General features: G+C 48.8%; 2 protein-coding genes across 2 annotated transcripts; one reads left to right on the plus strand and one right to left on the minus strand.

The window, feature by feature from the left end:
• The first annotated feature begins 1951 nt into the window (after positions 1–1951).
• Positions 1952–13964, plus strand: UBXN11 (UBX domain protein 11). Its single transcript, XM_026062589.1, has 12 exons — positions 1952–2010; positions 2371–2471; positions 3219–3273; positions 4311–4387; positions 4872–4986; positions 6401–6618; positions 6962–7039; positions 8574–8694; positions 9912–10015; positions 10259–10326; positions 11108–11254; positions 12129–13964. The coding sequence occupies exons 1-12, from the start codon at positions 2004–2006 to the stop codon at positions 12301–12303; spliced, it is 1266 nt and encodes a 421-aa protein (XP_025918374.1). The 5' UTR covers positions 1952–2003; the 3' UTR covers positions 12304–13964.
• Positions 13965–14037: 73 nt separating this feature from the next.
• Positions 14038–16068, minus strand: SH3BGRL3 (SH3 domain binding glutamate rich protein like 3). The gene is made up of 3 exons (XM_026062587.1): positions 15950–16068; positions 15396–15563; positions 14038–14966 (listed from the first exon to the last, which is right to left on the minus strand). The coding sequence occupies exons 1-3, from the start codon at positions 15995–15997 to the stop codon at positions 14901–14903; spliced, it is 282 nt and encodes a 93-aa protein (XP_025918372.1). The 5' UTR covers positions 15998–16068; the 3' UTR covers positions 14038–14900.
• Positions 16069–16128: the final 60 nt, after the last annotated feature.

Below are 16128 nucleotides of genomic sequence, written 5' to 3' on the forward strand. Positions count from 1 at the left end.
AACACACCCACAGTGATCCCCCCCCCATGCACACAAACCCCCCCTCAACACACACACCCATACCCATCCCTGGTCCTGGCCCCGCTGGGCCTGGCGGCTGTGACTGGCTCCCAGCTTTGGGCAGGGTGAAAGGACATGCTCTGAGCCGCCCCGAAGGGACCCTTGCAGGGGGGTGGCAGCCAGCTACGCCAAATTGTGCCTGCTCCCCTGCGTTTTGCCTCCCTTGACACGGCACCTTCCATCCCTCGCACATCTCGGGAACGTAACACTGTCTTTGTTCCCCAGAGTCTGAGGCTGTCTAACATTTAAATCACGACTTCTCCTCTTCCCTCCCTGAGAAAGCACACTAGAGTCCTGCTGCAGCTCTGCAATCCAAGGTAAATCAAATTAACACTTCTCCTTCGTTCCTGAGTCTTGTTGTTTCGGTTTATTTGATACCAGCTGGTTCTTCTAGTGCTATAATCAAATGATAATTATGCTGAGACCAGCAGATTGTCACCCCACCTGCTGTATTGCATATGCTGTATGATATAAATTATGGCCATTAATTTGAGTCCCTTTTTGTCTATGATGCTTCAAAAAGTTGATTGCTATCAGCTTTCCATGATCTCAATCAATATAGAGGTATTTATTCTTAGTTGGAAGTCATTTTGGTTTTGCAGAATGGGGCACTGCAGTTTAGTACTGTGCCTAACTGTAACAGTCTCAGTAACAATACTGGCTAGAATAAAATTCCCAAATTTCTAATTCTGTTGCATTCTGGCCCACAATGGTCCCCAGCTGGTACCAGGAACATTGGACAGTCATGTCTAGCACAGGTCCGTATCATGTTTGCATTTTCCCGGTTGTAAGCAGGTAAGTGTTGCTTAATGCAACTGCAATGATATTGCAAGTGATATCACCTTCACCTTTTCCTAGACTGAAGCAGTTAACACTGGCTGCATAGCATCATTTTCACCTTTCTCGGTTCTCAGACAGTTAACACATATTGCAGCTCAAGGATTTTAACTGCTGCTACAAGGCACAGATTTAGTTGTTTATGTATGAACCCACCCAGCCCAGAAAGCAGGCAATACGGATGGGGAAGATGGACCAATGAGAAAATGTACAGTTTGGGCTTTTTTGGACAGTCTGCAATTACATTTTGAAAATTTGCCCATCAAGCAAATCTCCCAACAGTTAATTAATCTGCCCATTGTTTTTATACATTCTCTCCTCTTATTTTTAGAAAAAGGACAGAGCTATCTGAGGACATTGCTCCCACTGGTAAGGCTTTTCTTACCATCCTACGTGTTTTGCACATGTTGGCAATTGTAGCTCTCTTCCTGTCCTCTATTTTCTCTCTCCTACATGTGTCCAAAATCAGATAAGTTACAAATGGTTTCCACATCCTCGGCAAGCCCTAGAACACTTCATCTAGTTTCATCTAGGTTCGTCTAGTTTTACAGTTCCATTTTAAGCCATATCTTTCCTATTTCTTGATCTTAAAGCAAAAACTCTTTCCCCTCTTGGTGAAATTTGCTGCTTCTGAGAGGTCCACAAGAGTTAATCTCAGACTGTTGTACTGTTTTGTTAAAACTGCTCAAAGTTACCACTGGTCTTCCTCACTGTGCAATGCAGAATGCTCTAAACTAGCATCATCATCTCTGTTTGGCAGCCCTATTTTGTATTCACTCTTCCCAGCTGCTTATATTGTACCCTCCCTTGGGTCCTGTGTTGTAAAATGAGCACCCTCATCCACTTGTTGTTTTGAGAGTTGGGTTATTTTGAGAGGGAGTGGCCTGGGCCTCTCTATTTTCCCCTGCCCTCTGTTTTTCTCAGCACAACTCCTACGTGTTCTTTACCTGATATCAGTAAAGTTGTACCCAAAATGCTGACCTGTTTTCTTTCTTTCATGCTTTTTGTGCCTCTTTTCAGAAGATGACAGCCTCTCTCCTAGGACAAAGAATCCAGTGCAAAGCAGTCTACCTTCTTGCTCAACAGGGACAACGCTGAAAAAGAATATGCAGGGTAATATCTCTCAAAGATTAGGGGAAACCGAGCCATCATAGTTTCTCAGTGACAGTGGGTGGCCTCAACACCCCGGGCCAGGGCTGGTTTACGTGGTCCTCCTCTTATGTACAGCAGCATCTTACACAGTGTGCTGTTGGTGACACAGCTATCTCCTCAGCTGGGAGCCAAGGGATTTATACACAGTACCCACAAAGGACCCCTTGCCCTACCTGCTGTGGCAGAACACAAATTCTTGTGTGGAGTCTTCCACTCAGAAAATACTGCAACACATTGAGCATAAGATGCCCTATAGTGAAAATAAGCCTGCGATACCGATTGCCATYTTAGAGAGGTAACATACTGTATTTGTGCTTTCAGGTGCAGCTCCCACTGACATGGAGCTCATGTCCTCCATGATGCAAAAAATTGCTCTGTTGGAACAAAAAGTAAAGAAACAAGCACAGGAAATCCAACTGAAGGTAAAAATCCTGGCCCTTACAGGCCCTGGCCCTATTTTAACAGTTCAAGCCGCAGTAGCAATATACCTACTCAGACCTAGTTTAGGCAAAAACAAGTTAATCTGTAGTCTGCTCTGTTAACTACAGAAATGACCCATTGCAAAGCAACAGAGCAGTCATTATCTGTCCTTGGGGTGGGGGACATGACGGACCCTGTTATGCTGATCCTGTTACGGCTTTAAGAAATGAATCTCAGCACTCATCCCCTAATATCGGTAGCTGTTTGGCTTCAGACTTTTCTTTCTTTTGCTTTCTGAAACAGCAGCTCCTCAGATGACAAGGTCATCCCACAACAGGCCTCTTCACCTAACTGAAGTTTAGAATAAATAGTGTTTTTTAAAGTTATGACCCCAGAGATAATGGTTCAGTTTCTAGATTTGTCACTTACTGCAGGTCAGACTGTGAACTGTGCCTGAGCAGGAAGTGTAAGGGCATGAGCTACAGCTCTTGCACAGATGGGCAAGGAGGGGGTAGATAGGTCAGCATGTCCCTTATCTATTCTTGGAGCAGTGTAATTATATCCCACCCCTCATTTGAGCCTAATTAAGATATTTCTGAGAAGATAACAGTCTTTATAATCTGTCTCTGAGTGTGGTGAGAGTATGTGTACCACTGACTCACTCAGCCAGGACCAATTATGCAGACTGTACCTTATGGTACTGAAAGTAGAGGAGCTAAACATGGTCATTGTTTGTTCTGGTCCTGAAGGACAGGAAGATTGCTGAACTTGAGGGGAAGATGAAGACCCTTCAGAAAGGAGAAGGTAAAAATTGCTCTGCCCTTGGCACCCTACTCCTACCTGTGAGAGAGCCACAGARCTCCAAACCTGCTCTCTTGCAGTACCAGGAGACCTTCCCTAGGACTTCTGACCTGCCCTTGCCTTAAATCAGTTACACACACACGCTGCCGTTTACCGAGGCAGATCCTCACTTCATACGTGCATCTGTTACTTTGCTTTTCTGGTACAGCGCAATACATTATTTCCTGACCCATTTTCTATGAGTTACTAAGTTTCCATGAGCCTAGAACAACCGCACAGGTACCTGATAGCAGTCAGAGAAAAGAACGATAAACAACGTAGAATTTAAACAGTCTGGAAAAACAGGGCTACTCACAGCTAAGCAAAACCAAAGTTCTGCTTGGAGTCTCAAACAGTTCTTACAGGTCCAGGTTCACTTGTGCTGTATGACAGCCTAGCTCCAAATTGAATCCAGCCTTGAGTGAGTCACTCTGCAGCTCTTGCCCCTCACTCAGTTCTCTGGAATCCAATAACCCTCTCCAGCTGAACCCGGACACGTTTCCTATGATGGCTGAGCTACCTTATTAGCACAAAGCTATGGTGAATTCTCTATTTCCTTAGCAGAGAACAAGAATATGCCTGTCAAATGACAAACGGGTTTTGTACCTCATCATATATTGTTCCAACCATTCAGCCTGGCTTTATGGATCCAGTGTCAGKGGATGCCTGCTGATTTTTGAATAGGTTCCTTAAGACCAAGTAATCCAAGCAATCCACATTGTGTAACTGCTAACAGCATCACTCACATCAGCTTCCTGCAGCATAAGACCTCACCATTATCACTGACAAATATCTTTTAGTCTGTCCACATCTTTCTCAAAGGTTGCGTGTTGAATTGTCAGGGACAGCACATAGAGCTCATGTTCAGCTCCTGTGGCTTATGAGCTCAAGTTCATTTACAGTGCAGGCAGGCTGCTGGGGGCTGCATGACATACATAGGTTATCTGCAGCTCTTCTTTAAGGCTGTGCATAGAAAAAAAAACAATCATCTTCCCTATCAGATGCTCCTGACTCATCCAGAGCAGAGGAACTGGAGATGAGGTGCCTTCAGCTACAGACCCAGGTCTGGGAGATGGAGGTGAGACTCTTGTTTTGCTTACCCCAAACTATCTGCACCTTTGGCTTGAGGTTCTTTCAGTCCTCAGGTTGCTTGGTTCTTGTCAAGCTGCTGGTTTAATGGTCACAAATCTTCACCTCCCCCCTCTGAAAAGAAAAAGCAGGTTGGATGGGAGCTACAGGGTGGTAGTAGTTTTTATACACAAATGTCTGTGCCTCCTCTGAGTCTTATCATTTTGATTCCTAGGGCTGTAGTCTTTGCAGCTACCAGAGCCTTGGGAGACTGCTATATCGCTAAAGATAGTTTCATTCTGCCTTTAGCCTGCTACTTTTTCTGCTCTGTCAGTGAGGTTGTCTGACAGGGCCAAATAACCCATGAGAAACCTTCACTTTCACCTCCCCTTCTGCATGCCACAGTCACAGCTGCATACACTCAAGCTTCCAGTTCTAGTTTCTGAGGCTCGGGGCCTACAATACTGACTTGTGTTCTCCTCTTCTTTACACAGCGGTTTCTAAGTGACTATGGTCTGATTTGGGTTGGAGAAAGTCATGAACAGCTGGAAGATTTAGAATCGTTCAAGGATGAAGAAAAGCTGCCAGCAAGGAGTCTCTGGAAGCCAGGTAAAGCACCAGTGCTCTTTGCTGAAGCGGTTGTCCTAGCTCTCACTGTATGCTTAGAGAAGGTACAATATTTCCTAGAGAAGATAAGCAGGTCATCAGAACTTGTGGTCTTGTGCTGGGGTCTTCGCATCAGCCCACCTCAGGGAAAGAGACATGGAACAATATAACAGAAGCTAGGCCAGGCCAAATGTTGATATTTTATATGCATATATTTTATAAACACCATTTGGGGGAAGAGGAGAAAACCTGGTGGCTCAACCATTTGGAAGAATACCCTCATAGCAGCTGTTTCCTGAAGAGTTGATGTACCCTAAATGTTTGAGGCTTGATTCTGCTCTAATAGGACTGACGTAAAATGGGTGGAAAATGAAATCAGATGCTTTGTGTATATAGTAGCTGTAGTAACTTACCCACATTGTCTGGATCCATCAGGGAGTATTGTTTGCCTTTCCTCCCAACAGCCATGTGAGTGGTTTAATTGGGACCTGATTGTGCTGTATGGGGCCCAAGGCTATTTGGCAATAGCTTCCTAGGAAATGCTAATGGAAAAAAAAACAATAATACTTGGGCTCTACAGCCAATGCTGCCTCCTGAACACTGTGCAAATACTGGCTAGTTATTTCTTCCCTCTTAGATGCAGGAAGAGATAAGATGGGGAAAGTAGCAGAAATAATTTTCATGATTTTCAGTTCATTTACCCCTTAACAGATTTTTTTTTCCTCTTATATAGGCCTTTTTTTCTTTACCAGATCTTTGAAAAGCAGAACGGAAAAATATCAAAGGCCCCAGGCCCCACCTCTGCCTGCATCTCTGCTCTCATTTCATTCTTCTGTGTCATCACAACACTTTTACCACTTCACCTTACCACTCTCCACATGCACCGAAACTACCCCAGTGAGAGGGAGTTGCTTTTGAGAGAAACATCTGCTGGTGGCTCGGAGCAGGCAGCCAGCTGTGTTTACACTGGCATTTCCTCAGCAAGTCTGGCCTGGTCCATTTACCCAGTTTAGACAATAAGTTACTCCCTCTGTGCATTTTGCAGCATCACGTTGAGGGACAACACTCATTAAATTACAACAAAGCACACACAAGGATCTGAACGCGGTCACAGAACAGCTAGCTGTGGCTTTAGCTGACAGCGGAATTAACATCAGCTTTTAACAAGTGGGCTGTTTCCCTGCTGCCCTGCCCTTGTGGTTTTGCACACACCCATGTAAACCTGGCAGCACAGCACCACAGCAATGCTGTTGCACCACATTTTGCAAACATGTGGAAGGTGAAACACGGAGAGGCAGCACAGACAGCCCAAAAATATTAGGATTCAAATACATGCACCTTGAATACGTCCACACAGAGGTGAAAAATGCTTAGTTGGCATCTCCTCCCCCTCATAACTCAGCTCCTTCTGCCACAGGTGAAGCAGTTGCTTCAAAACACCAGATCGATTTCGACTTAATTTTGGAAAACGTGAAGGATTTGAATGCACTGGCTGGGGAAGGCATTTCTCAAATCAAGCACACACCCGGGGGTGCTCGGCTGAGGCAGCCAGAATCCCTCCCTCTTACACTGTATCAAAACGGGATCGTCATGTGCAATGGACCCTTTCGGCCCTATGAGGAGCCATCTACCCAGGTATGGAGAGGTTTGTAGGGGAACTCAACTTACAGCCATCATGGTATTCCTCCCCCAAGTCTCAGGAAAGGGAACGCAATAAGGATAGGGCTTGTGAGCTCATCCCAGTCATAAAAAGGAGCAGCACTGAGACCTCCCAGCCTCGCCCTTATGCTCCCATGATGCCTTTAAAAACTATTACCTGCTTGTACAGTAACTTTTAGAGATGGGGAATCTGGGTCTTCGATGCAGACTTTTCTCCACTGCAGTAACACAAATAGGAGCAGCTCAGGAGGAATATATTAGTCATGAGACAAACGCAAAGTCTGAGGAATGGCAATGAGGCTCTTATGTTTTGTTTCAGCAATGCCTGCAGGATATCATGGATGGCTATTTCCCTTCAGAGTTGCAGACACGCTACCCCAATGGCATTCCTTTACAGGTAGGCAGTGCAAAGCTCTACTCATCAGCTTTTTGAAAGAAATTGCTCTCTTGGCTCCCTTAGAAAAGTGCTCAGATTTCTTCCACTGTCACCAATCTGCCGGATCCTCCCCACAGCAAATTAAGTCTGCGGTTTCTGAACACAGCTTATAAGCAGCTAAGTTCCCTGCACGTGTGTCTTGGGAAAAGGGTGGCTAGAAACAACACCTGCTAGAGCCGTTACAGGAAATAAGTGAGTATTTGTGCATTGGGACTGAACCGTTTCTCTGCCTCGGTGAATCGTGGCTCGGAACAAGACTTCTGAAAGCGTAACAGGCTTTGTAGAAGAGAAGCAACATGTGCAGCATCTGAGTAGCTGTGTAACAACAAGGAGAAAAAACTTCTCAAGCAGTTCCCCTGGGAAAGCTTTTGTAACAGATCAGACAAATGTCTCACAAGGAAGTAGGAAAAGTTGATTTTTCCATAATCTAATTGCCTTTGGCCACTTGAGGTCCTTTTGGGCTCCAGTTTTTGATTTCTCAGAAATTACCAAAAAAAAAAGAAAGAAAGAAAGAAAAGCCTTGTTTTCAGGCAGTAAGCAGGCAAGGAGAAGGAGCCTCAGAGGACTATAATCTAGGTCTTCAAATGCATCTGAAACAGCAGGCACAGCCAGAGGGGTACACTTATCTACTGCCATGAAGAATGCAGGCCACAACTGCATAGGCAAATATTACTTCAGCCAAGCTGAGATGGTAGGTGTGGTGGTTGGAAAGGCAGGTGGGAGAGGAAGGACTGTTGCAAGGCTGTTGGATCTGTGGTTTGCTCTAAGCCCTGCGCAGCTGGCCAGGACTAGAAGCCATAGAACAGTCCTGTAGGCTGGGGTAAATACAGACACAGAGTTCATCCAACTCTGATTTGGACAGTCAGGTGTAAAAGCGACATAAACAGAACCCAAACAGAAAGACTGTCCCTATTTGTACACCTCTCCCACACTGCTGGGGGCCTCAGACTAGCACACTTCCTTTCTTGGTTTGTGAGAGCTGTCTGGCAGTCCCCGCGGCTCTCATCTCTTCTCCTGCAGCACTGGCTTAGCCTAACTGCGGTGTGAGTCTGGCAGCAAATCCCTCTTCACCCCCAACCTGCTTTCACATTACCTTCCACCTGGAGAGCACTTTCAAGTGTGGAAAGTGAGACACAGAGGGAAGGTCAGGCCCAAGCACATTTCTTGCAGTTTCCTGATGTAGAGAGGGGGCAGCTTTCCTGTGCCTGTTGAGATGGATGAATGACCACTCTGGGGGTCTGCATAGGCCATCAATGAGTTCTGGACTTCAGGAAGCAGCCAGAATTTACTTTGTTTGAGAGCCTGTAGGAGCTGAAAACATATTTCACTGAGTTTTGACAAGTGGACCAACTTCACAGGAACCAGCTCTCTCAGTTTCATTTGGGGTTTACAGCTCTTGGTTGTTCTTCCTCTGTTTTATTGTGCTCTGATGCAGTGAGAACTGGTTTGGGGCAGCAGTCAGATTTGCTTACAGCAGACAGCCTTAATTCAACAGGTCACTGACAAGCGGGACGTGGTATTTCAGGAGAGACGCCTTCCAAGGAGTTTTCCTGGCCATGGCCAAGTGGTTGGCCATTCAAAATCAAGTGAGGTGCAGGAAACCACTGAGATCCCAGGTAAATTCTTAAACCCGCCTGGAAAATCACAGCTGACTCCCAAGAAGGAAAATAAAAACCTTACCAGGGTGGTCCAGCTAGCAAGAAATGAATGTGTAGGGTCTCAGCAAGACAATATTTCTGGGTCAAAACCCTCCACTTGTAGCCCCAGTGTTGCTTCAAGAGCTGTGAGCCAGCCAGCACACAGGTGTCCTTTTTATCACTAAATCTTTCTAAAGAAAGAGACATGACAAGTCATAAAAGACCATAAGATCAGCAGGTTTCCCAAAACACGCTTGACACTCCCCACCTCCCCCCACCACTCTGAAAGACCCTGCTCCTTCTAGCTTCGCCCATGTCAACAGCATCCAAGGATGTCAAGGGAACCATGCAGACATGGGGGAGGGTAGCTTGCAAACACCCTTTTGGTTCCTGTACAAGTTCCATCTGTAAAGGCAGACATCTGTAAGCAGACCCATCTTAACTATTCCAAAACCAGCATGGTTCCTCTTCAAACTTTCATGAGAGGATATGGTATATAAGGTCAGGCCACAGATTCCTCATTTTGCTTCTAGATTCCAGCAGTCTGCTTAAGCAGTACCTGTCAGATACTGTCATTGTTTGGAAAGCCAAATACATTCAGTCATATAGACTGAAAATAGTATTAGTTTTGTGCATGTATAACCAAATAATCTGTACAGTTGCGTTAGTCATCAGCAACAATGTCATCATCCTATATATATAATTACTACACTACTCGCTTATTGATCTCAGGGACATTCATAAATGGAAGCTGTGCTAAATGTTTCTTTTATCTAAATGGTAAAAAGTAATTGCTCAGTGACACCACACAGAAAGGAACTGATACCTACAAATACACCCTCACAAGATGAAAAGTTTTCCAAGTTTGTAAGAATTGCCATAGTTTCACCAGTTTTCCCCATTCAGAGCAGGGCTAACTAGGTTCCTGCCAGTTGCCCGTCCCAGCTGTGTGCTGTAATAAACAGGCTGCACAGTCACTCGCTGCTTATGTTGACAATGAAACATTCAGTGGGCCAGACAGTGGGGCAGCTTCAACAGTGGAGACCAAGAAGAACCAGTCTCGGCATAGCTAGAGGAGGTTAGAGCTCTCCCTGTTGGCTATTCGGGTCTCTTGTTTCACCAGATCAGCATATTCTGATGGAAAACTGTTTGTCAAAAAGGTGTCACATGGACACATTTCCCCTCTGCTCTGACAGGTCCCAAACTCTCACTGGAGCAGTTTCTGAACAAACTCCCCAAGTCCTTGATCCGTGGAGGACAAGTGATCGATGTCCGAGACTCAATCAGAGCAACGCTGCAGGTACAAGCAGGCCCTGCGCAGGTCCACAACGCAAGGCTGGCTGCGGTTCCCGGGGCTCAGCGCCCTGTGCAGCACCAKGCACCTCCTCCTCGGGCCTCACTCAGCTCTGCATAACCTCCTCCTCCCCAAAGAGGCTCCACTAGAGGACACGTGGCACTTTGTCACCCACTCCTGGGCTTTTTTGGCACTGCTTTGTCTCTGTGCAGAGCTGGCAGTGGCTGATGCTCACCTGTTTGCTTTCAGGGCTCCGATGGGGTGCAGAGCAGTGAAGTGATCCAAGTGGAGACACCTAGGCTGGCTGCCCTGAAGAGGTACAGGCACAGCCCCTCCATCTCTACCACACTGGGCTCTTGTCCTCCTCCTGTTTTGTCACTGCAAGCTTCTTCAGGGGGTTGAGCTGAGGGAATAAATAGACTTGCCTCTTTTTGCTCCTTTTATCTTCCGCCTTAGAAATAAAAAGCAGACCAAGYTGGGTCTTTTGGGGAAGACCGCTGAATTTTTTGTGGTGAGCTTGCCGTCATTTACATCTTTAACAAAGACTTCTGTTGTTCAAAATGTTACTTACTTATAGCTTAAATACTTTTCATAACAGCAAGCCAAAGGCTAAGAGTTTGAAACCATCTAAGAAGCCATTTAGCTGTTTGTCATCATGCTAAATAAGAGAATCCCTCCAGGAAACTGATGAGCAAGCAGAAGGTCACACTAACAGCACTTTTCCACTCAGAGTCTTCTGGGCAAGATAGGACCCAAATAGCTAATGAAAAAACCCCAAGCAGATTAATTTTAATCAAAAAAGTAGAGCAAAGTACTTGCCAAGCAGCCCTGATCTAAAATAAAAAAGCAAAAAAAGGTCAGCAACCTTCTTTGCAAAACTCTTTCAAGCAGTGACAGCAAAGTAGCAGCTTGGTCTGTGGGTCGGTCCRTTTGCCTGCAGTGAGACAGGGCCATGCTGACCCTGTTTCAGCTTCTCCCCATTTATTCGGATCGCCCTGGCATGTCAGAATCTGTCCGACCCTGCCCACTGCATAAAGCTTGCGATCTGCTGGTGGCAGAGTCCTTGCTCCTCAGCTAACAAGGTTTTCTGACCTCCAGGGTGAAGACAGCTGAAGAGGCTGAGCCTCCTGCCCCAGATATCTGCACTCTCCGGATCAAATCTGAGACCGGGGAGCAGACATACATTGTAAAGATGCTCTTCACAGAAACCATAGGGGACCTGCGCCAACACCTCACCCACACCAGGTAGGCCTAGGACCTCCTTCCCTCTGGGCTCTCTACCCCAGTTTGTCAAGCCCCAGGGAAGGTTACGCAGCTGCTGCTCCAGGCCCTGGAGCTGTGTTTCAAGCAGATCAACACGAGCCGAGCAGGGCTCAGGGTTACAGTCCCAGATGCCAGGAGGTACCAGGCATCCTCTACTCTTTTGGCTCCTCTTAATACCAGAGGTGCTCTCTAGGAAATAGTCAGGGTCAGACTCTTAGTTCAGAGCATTTAACATCCCACCTCTGCCAAAAATTGACATATCAGCAGAGATAYGTCTCTCTTGTCCTCTCAAAAGTCCCATCTCACCTGGGTCCATCACTGCCTTCTAGCACTTCCTTCCAGCTGCTCAGCAGCAGTCACTTGACTATTGCCACTGTTCCCCAAGGTGTTTGCACAGCCCGGAGGCTAAGCTGCAGCCTTCAACTTGGGTGACAGATCAGCTGTGGAACAAACCATCCTTGGCTCAGCCAACTCTATCTCCCAGTGCACTCAATGCTGCCCAAGGGACTCTCAAATCCTTTTGGGGGCAGTTCTAGGCATCTGAGGGGACCCATTTGCTCTCCCCCTTGCCCCACTCCTGTTGTGGCCTGTGGCCATGGCCTCAGTTTGAGGCCCATGGTGAGCTCACCACTGTTGGGATGTAAGTGTCCTTCACTGCTGCAGCTGTGCAGGCTGAAACGGCTGCTCTGTGCCTCATTGTTTGCAGTTAGGACGAGAAGCCCTTTTTCTGCTTGGCCTGTGCTTGTAAAACAGTCTCTCCCTCTGCTCTTACATAACTGCAGCTGGATTAGCTAGAGCATCGGAGCAAAACCTTGGGGGATCCTGTGAGAGGAAAAATTGTGCTGTTCTTTCCTAGGGGTGGAGACTCCGAGTCGTATGAGATCATCAGTACCTTTCCCCAGAGGGTGTACATGGACAACTCCCAGAGCCTGCAGGACTGTGGCCTGATCCCTAATGCCTCCTTGCTGCTGCGGGAAAAGACCCCTTCCAACAAGGGGGGACAGGGCTGCAAACAGCTCAACAGCTTCTAGCAAGACGGTTGCCATTCCAGCTGCTCCTCCTGTCGGGACTGGGCTGGTCTCTGCAAGAGGAAGGAGTTGCCTTGCACTGTTAGCTAAATTATAACCTCCCTCTGAGCTGGGAACAGAGAGGAGAGTGTTGTCTTTCTAGATTTAGTTTCATAGCACTGTTACCTGGGACAGCGAGAAGAGCTCCGAGGCACCAGTTTGGCCTCTCCCTTCAGCAGAGGTGCCATGTGCCAGGCCCAGTCCTGCTGCCTTGCGGGCAGGTATTTTTCCCCGAGACAGGTGGGCATTTCTGTCAGGTGGAGCTCAAACCAGAAGCCTAGCTGCTCACCTCTGTTGAAAGTTATATAGACTGATCTCTGCTCAGGGAAGGCTGCTAGCTTTATACCGGTACCGGGCAATTACTTAGCGGGCTCTGGGATTCTCTAGCAGCAATAGTATCTGGGCAGGACAGACAAACAGCCAGGGTCAGTCTGCTTTCAGCACACAGCTGCTCCCCAGAGATTTCAACTGCACTTACACCAGGGGAGAAACAGGCTCAGTTATATGTTCACTGGTGAAGCTAAACCACAAGGCCTCAAGCCATTGTAATGCTGGGACTGAGCCAGACTCATTTCAGCTAGGAGATCCTGCTACTGGGTTTCCTGTACGTGAACAACTCCTTCCCTTGGACAGCCCCCAGATCCAGTGGGGATGAGGCTCACAGCCCACAGCCACACCGAGCCAGCACACAACAGCGCTGAACCGGGCTGCCCTTCCTCCCTCAGCAGCCTGCTGCATCTGGGAGCTACACTGCTGCAACAGGACACCATGTCATTGGAGAAGAGCATAATCCCTTCGGCTCTTCTTTGCCGAATCCCCAGTAAAACGTCTCCCTCCCTCTCCCATGGGCCGGGGCTGTGCTCTGTGGGCCCCTTTCCCAGCACATTCTTCCTGTTTCAGCTATGACAAGTTCCCACTTGACTCCCAGCTGACAACACTCCCACTTGCGCGAGGCAGCACCTTCTGGCAGGTTCCCTTTCAGCAGAGACACAGCACACGCCGCCACCCAGCCCTCATTAAAGACTCCCAAGAAGCACTTATTTAGTTGCAGTTTCCACTTCCATTAAATTTCAAAGGAGTAGTTAGCCCTGGAAAGGGGCAGGATGCCCAGAGCACTTCCTGGAACAGCTCAGCTTCACCGGAGCCCCTCTGACTGCAGTTGGGCCGAGCACAACTCAAATACAGGAAATGTCACTGGTGCACACCAGCCGCTTCTGCAGGCCCCTGTGGCCAGTGACTCAGTCCCTGCAGCTGTGAGTTAGTTTCCTCCTTTTGCCAGCTGTAACAGGCATGGGAGTATACAGGGCACCCTCGTAYGGGGCAGCCTTCCCCGCTGCCCCTCCGCTGTGAGCCAGTCTATACCCAACCGGGTAGTTTTTGTGCTGGGGTTTGTCTTTTGCTCATGTGTCTGGCTGAAGCCGTCCCTCCCCCAAAGTGCTGTTCTTACCACGCACAGGAGAGGACCACTTGAGAGGTTAACTGCCACTACTGAACTGTAGGATATTCTGGCAAGTCCTGCGAGCCTCTGATTAGCGACAGCGATCTAAGGAGTTAAGATCTTTATGTCAGGCTGCAGCAGCGAGTGCAACTGACTCAGCTCCTCCAAGCTGGAACTGACTCAGAATCGTTACATAGGATGATGTTTAACCTGTAGTCAAAATAAAACCAATTTAAAGGAAACCCACAAGTACCAACGTGAAAGGTACAGTAACATTTAATAGCATCTCGGAAGACAACACTGGTTATAAACTTGCTTTTTGGCAGGAAAACAAAATGCACTTGGTCCAGGTTGCAAAAAGCCAACTCAAAAAAGGAAAGATAAGACAACCGGAGCATCAGCTGTTTTGGAGCAGCCCTGAGCCATTAACGCTCATGAGGGAATCCTCACACCACATCAGAGCAGAGGGCACTAATGGAGCAGCACGGGTCCCAGTGCTAAGCCCGTCCGTCCCCACCAAAGCAGCCTGTCGAGTGACACAAGCCTTAGGCTCCCAGCCCTTGCCTGCTCCATGGTGGGCAGCCAGACCCCACCTTTGTGCAGTATTTCTGCATTGAATTAAAACAAAACAAACAAAAAAAATCAACTTAGTTGCCATAATCTCTGCAGTTGAGATGAAAAAAAGAAGTGAGGCAGCAGGATTTACGCTTTTAACAGCGATCGGGAGAAGTGGGAAGTAACATGCAACCCTAAGCCCTTCCCTTCTAAAGCAGGAGCTCTCCCTGTAGAGGAGAGGGCTGACGGACAGCTGCACTTCACACAGCCCGAGAGGCTTTGCTGTTTACAGAGGCACTGGAAGCTGCGGTGTGAGCCAGGCCCAGCTTTGTTCAAAGGCGATGCACAGCGAGCATCAGACTTTCTTTGGATCCCTCTGAGATGATATCAGGGTTAGGCAGGAGGGAATCGTAGACAGCTGCAATGATAGTTTTGGTCATGGGTTTCCCTGTGCTGGGATACAGGTCGCGGTGCCAGGACAGCGCTGACAACCTGGAAGTGGAGGTGGTTGGAGATGAGGGCACTCAGGAATGCAGGTAGAGTCCAGGACGGGAGGGGAACCCGGGGCTCAGGCCAGCTTCAAGAACTCTTGCAGGGTGTTTTGTTCCACCGCTTCCACAAAGAGCTCGTAATCCTGCAGAGAAAAACCACACGGTTGCTCACAAAGCAAGAAGCGCCCAGCCCGAGAGCCTGGCACGCCGCAGACTCCCCTCCGGTCGGGCAGCGCAGGATCCCCCCAGCACCCAGCACAAACTGGTTCACAGCTCAGGCGTCAGTTGTCTGCRTGGATGATGACAGGGCTAAGCGTGGACGGCCCTGCACGGCACAGCCTACCTCCCACGGGTCACCCAGCCCTCACTGTGGTGGTCCCAGCATCATTTTTTTTGCAAGCCACTATGCTCCAAGTGCAGGATAACCCATGAGGTGCTTTGTGCACCTCATCAGAAATGTGTTTTGAAAGGCATCTTGACACTCCGTTTGTAGCAGAAAAAAAGGAGACAGGATTATTCCCTGTCATCCAAGTTTCGCGGTGCCTATTCCCAGCACAGAGCGCGAGCCTTACCCCGCAGTAGTGGTCTCCGTTGACAATCTGGGGCGGGATGGCTTTGGGGTTGCCTGCCTTGGCCCTCATTTCCTCCCGGAGAGCGTTGTCCTGGGAGATATCCACCAGCTCGTATTTGATATTTTTCCCATCGAGGATTCTGGTCACTTCACTCTGTTGGGATTTGATCTGGAACCCGGACAGGAAAGGCAGGTTATCGGGAGCTGGGACRGGGCTGGAGAGGAGCCCAAAGGTGTGCACACACCCTACGTGCCGGAGACACTCAGCGCAGCTCTGGCAGAGTGACCGCTCCTTGTGGGCCACGGTCCAGACTCCAGCCGGCCACGGGGCTCGGCCCTGCGTGGGGGGGGACCCAGCACGGAGAGACAAAATGAGGGGGAAGATGGGGACGGGGCAGTCGCTGAGCAGGGGAAGGGGCACCAGGAGAGGGGCACCAGGATGGTGCAGAGGGGACAGCCGGGATGGGGGGGGGAAACGAGGGGTGGTCCCGCAGCTCCACGGGGGGCAGCCCGCGGACAGGGAAGAGGGGCCCTGGGGCGCCCATCCCCGCTCACCTCCCGGGAGCCGGTCACCGAGGTGCTGTAGACCTTGAGGGTGCTCATGCTGGATCGCGGCCGCTCCCTGCGCGCAGCCCGGGCGGAGAGAGGCACGGAGAGAAGGGAGGGAGGGAGCGGGCGGCCCCGCCGCCGCCGCCCGGCATGTGACTGCGGGGACCAATGGGGCCGGCGGGCGC

This window comes from Apteryx rowi, unplaced genomic scaffold (assembly GCF_003343035.1).
Source record: "Apteryx rowi isolate R43461 unplaced genomic scaffold, aptRow1 scaffold_190, whole genome shotgun sequence".
Taxonomy (NCBI): Eukaryota; Metazoa; Chordata; class Aves; order Apterygiformes; family Apterygidae; genus Apteryx; species Apteryx rowi.

Coding starts and splice junctions, on each gene's coding strand:
- SH3BGRL3 (XM_026062587.1), bottom strand. CDS start 15,997: ATGAGCACCCTCAAGGTCTACAGCACCTCGGTGACCGGCTCCCGGGAG. Junction 15,564..15,949: donor CGGTGACCGGCTCCCGGGAG/GTGAGCGGGGAT, acceptor TCCGGGTTCCAG/ATCAAATCCCAACAGAGTGA. Junction 14,967..15,395: donor ACGGAGACCACTACTGCGGG/GTAAGGCTCGCG, acceptor TTTTCTCTGCAG/GATTACGAGCTCTTTGTGGA.
- UBXN11 (XM_026062589.1), top strand. Junction 6,619..6,961: donor ATGAGGAGCCATCTACCCAG/GTATGGAGAGGT, acceptor GTTTTGTTTCAG/CAATGCCTGCAGGATATCAT. Junction 11,255..12,128: donor CAACACCTCACCCACACCAG/GTAGGCCTAGGA, acceptor GTTCTTTCCTAG/GGGTGGAGACTCCGAGTCGT.